A 9,918-nucleotide genomic window follows, 5' to 3' on the forward strand; every position below is an offset into this window, starting at 1 on the left:
TGCACAGACGGCCCCCCGTGCCAGGGCTATACTTGTTCGAGCTTCATCCTCGGTCCCTCGCCAGCCTGCGTATTGCAGACCATTGAAGGTGGCTTCATTTGTGCTTTGCGCCCCTGCTTGTAATTGGATTTTGTTCTTCCAGACTCAAACTCACTTTTGCTTGCCACACCAGAAAGGATCAGGACACAGAGCAGAGACAGGTGCTGTCCAGTGTCACCCGACCCTACCTGGGGCTTACCCCCATCATTAGAAACCATCTGTGGTTCCATTCATCTTCCCTCTGAGGTCTTCTGTGGCCAAGGAAATGGGTTCTTTTTCCTGGGTGTGGCTGGATGGGGTAGAGCAGATACTTTGGTTAGTGAATGAATAAAAGGATCAATGACACTTGTAGTCATTTTCAAAATAGCAGCAAATCCATGAAGCTGAGTGTTATCTCAACATACAGGAATTATAAAGGGGACCACAAACAAGCCTTGAAGTGTCCGAGGACCAGGGAAGTGAGTGTAGCTGTAGCTTGCGCAAAGCCCTGGGTTCAATCCCCAGCATCGCGTGAGCTATCTGTGGAGGCGTACACCTTTAGTCCCAACACTCAGCAGAGGCAGGAGCGTCAGTTCAAGGTCATTCTTGTCTACATAATGGTTTCCATGTCAGCCATAGTTAGCTAAAGGACACCTCATCTTTAAAAAAACAAAATAATAGCAACAAAGCAGTCCTACAATTAGAGGCAGGAGGAAGTCCCAAGCAGATTAAAGCATCTCAAAAAGAACACAAGAGAGTAGCAGGATATGATAGTTGATTCTTTGCGCAAAAGAAAAGAGATTAATACTCTCTAGAAGTTACACAATCTTCAGAAGCACCATGCGGATTCTTCCATCCCAGGAGCCATTAAGACTTGCTCAATATCTTTCATTAACTTAGCAAACAAAAATAAATACATGTATTTTGAAACATTTGAAGGCACCTGGAAAGAACTCCAGTACACTTTGTGAAAACATTGCAAATACATACAAATTTATTTATCTCCGGGTCTTATTTGATTTAGCAGAGGACCAAATGTTCCAAAGGAAGAATAATATAGCGGTGATTATAATTGGAGCGCTTTTAAAGATATAAGGAATAGGGACGCTCACGAGAACATTCTCCAGCTTGTTTATTTAAATAATGAATGAGTGTTGCCTTGAATCTCACAAGTAAACTCATTTCTAGTCAAGCAGGTAGAGTAGAGCAAGACACCTGTTTCTGGATTTTAGTTAGAATTTCATTCTGTTTGCATTTTTAAGCATGACCTTCAGAAGGTGAGAATAGTGAAATAAATTCATTTAATCTTAGCTCCTTAGTAGATATTAGCATATCTCCAATAACTGCATTAATCACACATGCCCTTATCTGAGAGAAATTAAAATCATGTATGCCCTTCTGTGAGAGGACTGACTTCTGACTTAACATTGCTTACAACATCCAGAAGAGCTTTGTAGGAGATTTCGTTGTAACTACCAAAGCTTAAGACTGCTTCTTTCTCTTGTTAATTACATTCAGTTTGTCAGCTTTAAAGCACGTCGTTTCATTTCAAGAGGACTGTGAGGCTTGTCTGAGTTCAAATCCGGCTCACCTCTCAGAACTGGGACTTTGTGCAAGTTCGAGGCCCTTGACGTTCATCTCTGGGTTTCCAATTGTCTTTTTTGTAAGCCGGAAATAAAATACAGCCTTCTGTTAAGGTTGTAATGGGATCTTAAAAAGGTGGCATGTGTGGATGGATGTGATGGCGGGTGCCTTTAATCTCAGCACTCAGGAGGCAGACACAGGCAGATCTCTGTGAGTTTGAGGCCAGCCTGGTCTAAAGAACAAGTTCCAGGACAACCAGAGCTACACAGAGAAACCTTGTCTCAAAAAACAAAACAACAACAACAACAAATAGACAACATGTGTAAAATGCTTGGCATAGTATGTGTCTCTGTATTGTTAGAGATGCAGTAATGATTATTTCAGACAACTTTTTTATGAATAAAAGATTTTCAATGATCTTTTAATTGAAATAAAAAATTAAATTGTTTCTTTATAAAAGTAATAGCATCTTAAACTCTCTATAACCAAAGAGGTTACTAATGTTAGCTTTGATATATAATATAAAATGGCATACTAGTATGTTAACTTATATAAGTCTGGAGCATTGGGGGAAAAGATCTCTTGTAGAAGGGAAGCCAGAACGCAGACATTGTCCTGACCAGGAGGATGTGAGTGCAAAATAGCCTTGGGAGGAAGGGGCTCACACTCTGAGGTGATTCAAACAAGGTGATGCAAGAGGTGACTGGAGCAACCACAGGTGTGACCATAGCTGGAGGGGGGTGGTTCAACAGCAAAAGCAACATTTGCAGTGGGCTAATGCCTGAATGAGTGGGTGGATGGAGGGATGAAGGGATGCGTGGGTGGGCGGGTGGATGGTTGGACGGGTGAGTAGATAGATGGTTTGCTAAATGGATAAGGTATATTAATCATAAAAATATGTTGAGAAACATTACAATCACATTGCAGCTAGAAGGAAATGAATATGTAAACAGAAGCTGTGCACTGAGGGTTTGGGGAACTGGTGTTTAATTCAGTTGTGGGTGTTCAGGTTGAGGCTAGGGCAAAGAGCCAGGGTCATACAGGGTTTCTCCGTAGGGCTTTGTATCCAGCCGTCAGTCAGGTTTGGCAAAGCACCATCTTACTCTTCTATCTCAGCGTCTCTCTTCTATTATTGACTTAAACTGTTAATCAATTTTAAGTTTGATTTTCTTAAATAAAGGCAATTGCTTTTCTTTTCACTAGGTGCCTGTGCACCTCTGTTGAAGACTGTCTTTCACAGCCCGGGTGAACCTGTTCCTTGGGTATGCAGGCCTTACAAAGCATGTTGAAGGCCTTGCATACAGGGAATGATACCACATTTGTGAGAGTCATCCCAGGGAAGGAGCTGGAGTTCTGAGATGAGAGGAACAGCAAGATGTCCCTGTCGCTCTGCTGCAGGCAGGACATGGGGAGCCGAGGCAAAGCTATGGCACAAAGACTACAGAAGCCGATGTCAGGAGACGAGCGGCTCTTTCTCCTTCCATCCCTCTTGTGTTCCTCTCTGCAGAGTGCCTTTCTAGTTCCCATCAAAGTCAGTCACCACCCCAAAAGCTTAGGGTCCACAGCCTATAAATACAAGCGCAGCAAGAAGTCGCCACAGCTTGTACTCTGCAGAGGACCTGAGACTGAAGAAAACTGATAAAGCACCCAGATAAATTTATCCAGAGCTCCAGGTCTGATCCATAAAAGGAGAACCAAGGAGCCAAGCGTACTCTTCTGCATTGAGTCAGGCCTGGAGAAACACGTGGTTGGTTGTAAATTTAGTAACAGTCCTTCATAGGTCAAGTGACAAGGGTCCATATCCGAGAATAAAGGAATCCAGGAGACCGCTCCCCCAGATTTATTCTGCAGTCTTTGACCACAGGGCTATAATTGCCTGATTCTCAGCTTGTCTGTGATCCTTTGAGGAAGTGCCTCATTTCGAAATGGTTCACTCTGTTCTGAAGGGCAAACCAATCCTATGCATGTAACAAGGGCTTAAAGTTCCTGACCCCTACCTGGACAGAGCTTCCCCAAGAATTCCTTCAGCTCAGTGATGTCACCCTTCATGACACTATGCCCAACTCTGCACAGCAGACTCACTAAGCAAGCCAGGGCCTTAACTCCTCTATAAAAGCAAACAAAGCAAATTCAAACTACCATAGTGGTCAGAAGACCAACACAGGAGTTGAAATGTGTCAAGACGTTTGCTGAAGAGTCTCAGAGTCTCCCGACATACCAGTGCGGACCAGAGGGTTGCAGCGTGAGTCACTTGGACACAGAGATCTCTGTCATCACTTTTCAACCCCTCAATCCAGGTGACCTTGAAGCTCTGCCATCCTGCCCATTGACTCTTTTAAGATAGGGTATTATATAACACAGAGTGGCCTTGAACACCTTGAACTGGCTCTGCAACTATTTCAAGAATAACCTTAAACACTCCTTCCTACTACCTCTTTCAGTGGGGTGCTATGATTACAGATGGGCACCCCAATGCCTAGTTAAGGCAGTCTTGGGAAACAAACACAGTGCTTCTTCCATGCTGGGCAACATTCTACCAACTGTGTGGCATCTCCAACTCATCTTTTCAGAAAAGTATCTTAGTACTTGTTTTTAGAAAATCCTTTGTACTAGGAATTTCCATGAAGCTTTTTGATTTTTCCTTCCGGGGTCTATTTCATGTGTAGACCAAAACTAGATGGTGCTGAACTAAAAGATTCATTTAGTAACTCTAACTGTAGTTGGTCAATTTCTTAGGAAAAGGAGAGATAACGAGGTGATACTGAGTGACTGTGAGCCCCAAAAGGGCAGTCGCTGAATCTAGCTTGTTCACATCCAGGTCCCCAATGCTTTAGAATCACAGAAACCCAAACCGTGTGTCTTCCATTGACAACACAAAGTAAATGAATGTGAATTCTTTGGCTTTTCAAGGGCTGGGGCTGCAGTAACAAATAGCTGTTGCTAACTTGTGGTAGTGATGGCTGCAGTTCTCACGCAAGTTCCAAGCCCATTGGTGGCACTCTTTCCTTAGTCACGCAGAGTTTTTATTGCAAGCTCTGGGGAAAGGAAACCTGCACATGTGACAGACTGCCCTCCTGACTGACCAGAGAAAGAACTCTCAGCAGCACCTCAGAACCCTTCAAGTGGCCTCTCTTCTTCCTGCTCCTCACAGCACTGGCCACAACCAAGTCCGACAGCTGGGTGACCTCTCGAGAGGCCCCTGTGGCATCTTGGGCGTGTGCTCCCCTGGGGATCACTGAGGACAGCAACCTACTCTGCCACAGAAAGGAGACAGGGATCCTGAGAAAGTGTGGGTTGTTGTTCTCAGTCTTAGAACTGCACCGTAGCTTTTTCTAAAAATAAGAGAAGTGAAGTCTCGTCCAGAATTAGTTTTGTTTTACATATTGAAGTGGTTTGCTGAAGACTTTTAAATTTTTCTTTAACAGCCCTTTCTGGGGTAGAAGTAGTATAACATGATATGGGGGAAAGTTGAGCCTAATTATAAATGGTTAGGGTTGTTGGTAAGAAATTCTTGGCTGTGGGAGAGTTGGGAGGCTCTGGCTCTGGTTTTTTTGATGGGAGTCTAGCAGCTGCTGTTTTATTTCTTAAAATAGCTTCTCTTAACTTTTACTTCAAATGTCAATGCAGGATTTTCTTTTTTCTTTAAAACTAACCATTAAAATATTGACTGGTACTCATTGAGTTTTCTGTGACCGACACTGGTGAACACTTGAACCCCATGTCTCTTTGCTCTTCACCTTGTTACAGCTCCACGTAAGTCGATGGTGGGGACTCAAGGTGAATGCTGGTGAAAGTTGAGGTGTTGACTCTGGTCTGACCTCTGAAACACTATAGCATACTGACTCTGATCTTAACTTTCCTGATTCTTCTTTATTCCTTATTGGTAAACTTGTAAGAATTGAACATGCTTATTTACAAAAAAAGTGGGGGTTTCAAAGTTCCATTTCTGCTTGTTGTGGCAAAATATCCTGACAGAAGCATTTCAAGGAAGAAAGGACCTCTTGGGGCTCACAGTTGAAGGCCATCACCATGGGAGGAAAGGGAACACAGGGTGATCCACCCCAGTCAGCCAGCAGAGAAAGGACCAGTACATGCTCCTCAGGTCCCTCCCTCTCTGCTTATACAATCCAGGATTCCTGGTAAGGAATGGTGCCACCCACAGCAGACATGTCCTCAACCTCAGTTACTGCAACTAGATCATTTCCCCACATGCCCAGAGGATCACCATCTTCCAGTTGACTGTTAACTCCCGATCACACATCCATAAGTTAATATGTACTCAGAAAACATGAGAACATGAGAATATTTAAAGATTGATCTCTCAAGGAAGAAAGTCCATGACAAGTCTCCACACCTTAGGTGCCCATCAGTTTCTGCTGAGCCCAAGCTGTAGGCAAACAGTAATTGCTTGAAAACAACTGTTCTTGCCGTGTTGTGGAGCATCAGAATGGAACTGAGAAAATCCCCAAAGACCTAAGGCTGGTTTCTTTTTTTAATGTTTTGTGGTGCATAATTAACAATTAGCTGTAGATACTTTAACTGCATATTTAAAAGCACCTGATTCCAAGAGTTAAGAATGTGGATACTAATTGCTTCCTTATTTTTGTGTTCTTTATTTTTAACACACACACACACACATATATATAGACAAAATTTCTTCCCCTCCCTAATATTTATATTATGTACAAGTATCAAGTTATAGCTTTTCTATGGCCTATGAAATCTAGAAGTCACCCTATTTTTTATTGAAAAAAATCCTAATTTTCTTTATATGTAATCATTGTATGTGGGAGTGCCTTACTTAAGACAATTCATACAAGTCTATGTTATGCATTGGGCATATTACTTCCATACCCCTCACCCACACATTTTTCACTCTCTCCTTGCCCATTGGTCTTTGTCTTTCTCCACCGAATCACTTCTACTTTCATACCATGAATGTGTTTGTGTGTAAAGACACACACACACCGCACAGTTTTGTATACATGCACGAAGTCTAAGAACCACAAATTACAGAAAATACACATTTGTCTTTCTGAGACTGCCTTAGTTTTGTGATTATCTCCAGGTGACTCTATGGTGCTATAAACAGCATACTGAGAATCTACCCTGTCTTTTCACACCATATCAGTTGACTCCACATTTTATGTTCCTATTAAAATGGTGCTTTAATAGATGCTCTGTGTAGTGTGGTGACGCATCTGGCCTTCCTTCATTTATCCGTCGATAGCCTTCCAAAATTTCCTGCCATTTGCCTAGATTCCATAGTGCTGATATTTGTCATGAGCTTTCTGGTGTATTCATGCCTTATAAAATACATTGTAAGCAGATAATGGGCCAAGGGCCACTTGGTTCTCCTATATATGCCTTCTTTGATGCACATAAAGTTTGTATTCAATATCCTCCCTCCCTCCTTCACCCTCTCCCTCCCTCCGTCCTTTCCTCCCTTCCTCTCCCTCCCTCCCTCTCTCTCTCTCTCTCTCTCTCTCTCTCTCTCTCTCTTTGGGGACAGTGTTTCTCTGTGTAGAACTGTCTGTCCTGAAACTGGCTGTGTAGACCAAGCTGATCTTGAATTCACAAAGATCTGCCTGCCCCTGCTTCCCAATTGCTGAGATTAAAGATGTGTGCTACCTCTGCCCAGCTGTATTCAAGCTAATTGACAAAAATCCCTCTCCCGGTTCTTGTATCACAAGGACCTTTGCGTTTGTTTCATAGTCCCTGATCTACTAATAGTTAAAGTATTCTTTCCAAAAAGCTCTTATCCCATGGACTTTCAGTCACATTTATTACATGTTATCCCAAGAAAAGTATTGTTCTTGTTCAGTGATTAGATGATTTTGTTGTTTTCATAGTAATTCCCCTGTTAGAATTTAACTTGCAGTTTGGTAAATACTTTCTTTTGACCTAGCCATTGGTCTCCATGTATCATCTTCTCTTAAGAGCTGCAAACAAATGACCCCTTTTTTCCATTTGTCAAATATATTCCCCAACCAGTCGCCACCCCCTTCTTTTGGCATGGCTACCCTTAGGATTGTTTCCTTGAAGAAGAGAATTGTCTGACTTAGAGGTCCTTTTTTTCCCCTGTGTGCTCAAAGTGCTGTGATCTTGCCAATGGACACCTTTGAGCAAGCTGTGATCCCCCAAGGTCTCTTGGGTGACCTTGTGCTCTGCCAGCCGGTATCCTCTTGTAATTCCTTCCTCTCTCTCCTAACCTAGGGCCTTAAAGCTGCTGACAACGACCCCACAGCTCCGCCATATGACTCCCTCTTGGTCTTCGACTATGAGGGCAGCGGCTCCACGGCCGGCTCCTTGAGCTCCCTCAACTCCTCCAGTAGCGGTGGGGACCAGGACTATGACTACCTGAATGACTGGGGACCCCGCTTCAAGAAGCTGGCCGACATGTACGGCGGCGGCGACGACTGAACGGCAGGACGGACTTGGCTTTTGGACAAGTACGAACAGTTTCACCTGATATTCCCAAAAAGCATACAGAAGCTAGGCTTTAACTCTAGTCCACTAGCACCGTGCTTGCTGGAGGCTTTGGCGTAGGCTGCGAACCAGTTTGGGCTCCCAGGGAATATCAGTGATCCGATACTGTCTGGAAACACCGCGCTCAGCTACACTTGAATTTTACAGTACAGAAGCACTGGGATTTTATGTGCCTTTTTGTACCTTTTTCAGATTGGAATTAGTTTTCTGTTTAAGGCTTTAATGGTACTGATTTCTGAAACAATAAGGAAAAGACAAAATATTTTGAGGCGGGAGCAGAAAGGTAAATGTGACATGCTTCAACACCCTTTTGTTACAATGCGTTTGCTTTTGTTAAGATGCAGAATGAAACAAACAGATTAAAAAAATTAACTCATGGAGTGATTTTGTTACCTGGGGTGGGGGGGAGACCATGAGATAGGAAAAATGTACATTACTTCTAGTTTTAGACTTTAGATTTTTTTTTTCACTAAAATCTTAAAACTTACGCAGCTGGTTGCAGATAAAGAGAGTTTTCATATCACCAATTTGTAGCAAAATTGAATTTTTTCATAAACTAGAATGTTAGACACATTTTGGTCTTAATCCATGTACACTTTTTTATTTCCTGTATTTTTTCCACCTCACTGTAAAAATGGTGTGTGTACATAATGTTTTATCAGCATAGACTATGGAGGAGTGCAGAGAACTCAGAACATGTGTATGTATTATTTGGACTTTGGATTCAGGTTTTTTGCATGTTAATATCTTTCGTTATGGATAAAGTATTTACAAAACAAAGTGACATTTGATTCAACTGTTTAGCTGTAGTTACAATACTCAATTTTTAATTTTTAATTTTTTTAATTTTTATTATTTTCTTTTTTTTGTTTCGTTTTGTTCAGGGGAGGGATAAAAGTTCTTAGCACAAATGTTTTACATAATTTGTACCAAAAAATTACACACAAAAAATGGAAGGAAAAGTTAAAAAGGGGTGGCCTGGTACTGGCAGCACTAGCAAGTGTGTGTTTTTAAAAAACAAAACAAAACAAACAAAAAATGAATAAAAAGAGAAAAAAGAAAAAAAAAGCTTTTAAACTGGAAAGACCCTGACGGCTTTGCGTCTGTGTTGTGTACCAGATTATAAACAATACACCTCTGACCCCAGCGTTCTGAATAAAATGCTGACTTTGGATCTGGTGACTGGTTTGAACCTTTTCTTTCTCCCAGAGCTGCTTTGCGTGTGGCAGAAACCCCAAGAGTCAGGGGGTCACTAGGAGTGGAAGCAGCAGTGCAAAATTTTGTGTTTCTTCTCAGTTCCTTCCTGTGGAAATGCCTGGAGTGTCTGCGTAGAAGAAAGACCCTGATTGCCTGGAAAAGGAACCTAGTGGTAGAAACACAACTTCATGAATTTCATTGAACACCTGAAATTGCTAGCTCACCTTTCGTTGCCACCCAAGCTGTTAGTTACACTGAAGTGGGTGGAGAGGGTGGCCTTGGGAACAGCAGTGGACACCTGGGGAGTCTCTCACACCCCCCACCCAGCCATTGTTCTATGTTCTTAGGGAAGAATGCTCAGGATTGGCTCCTGACTTTAACTCAACCTCTTCTTTAGTTGTGTGTGCAACAGTGAAGGACAGAGAAGGAAACAGCCATGCTAAGTTTTACAAAACTGTCCATATCTCTTACTATGGTTCATAAGTGGGCTGTATGAGAATTGAAAGAATTCTCACTATTTTCCTGTCTACCTTCATGGTCATAGCACCACGTAATTCTTACACTGTAGATGTCGGAAGACACGTACAACACACCTCCTCTAAATAACTGCTCTGCTTTTCTTCTTAACTG

The 9,918-nt window shown here is 42.4% G+C and overlaps 1 protein-coding gene across 2 annotated transcripts in view; it reads left to right on the forward strand.

Annotated features, from left to right (window-relative positions):
• Cdh2 (cadherin 2) overlaps positions 1-9,270 on the forward strand; it is a 225,697-nt gene extending 216,427 nt beyond the window's left edge. For both annotated transcript variants that reach the window (XM_048447915.3, XM_085700091.2), the window contains exon 16: positions 7,819-9,270. In XM_048447915.3, coding sequence (XP_048303872.3) covers positions 7,819-8,025 — 207 coding nt within the window. In that variant the 3' untranslated portion in view covers positions 8,026-9,270. The remainder of the gene's footprint in view (positions 1-7,818) is intronic.
• The last annotated feature ends 648 nt before the right edge of the window (positions 9,271-9,918 follow it).

Source organism: Myodes glareolus, chromosome 13, assembly GCF_982192425.1.
Source record: "Myodes glareolus chromosome 13, mMyoGla1.1, whole genome shotgun sequence".
NCBI lineage: Eukaryota > Metazoa > Chordata > Mammalia > Rodentia > Cricetidae > Myodes > Myodes glareolus.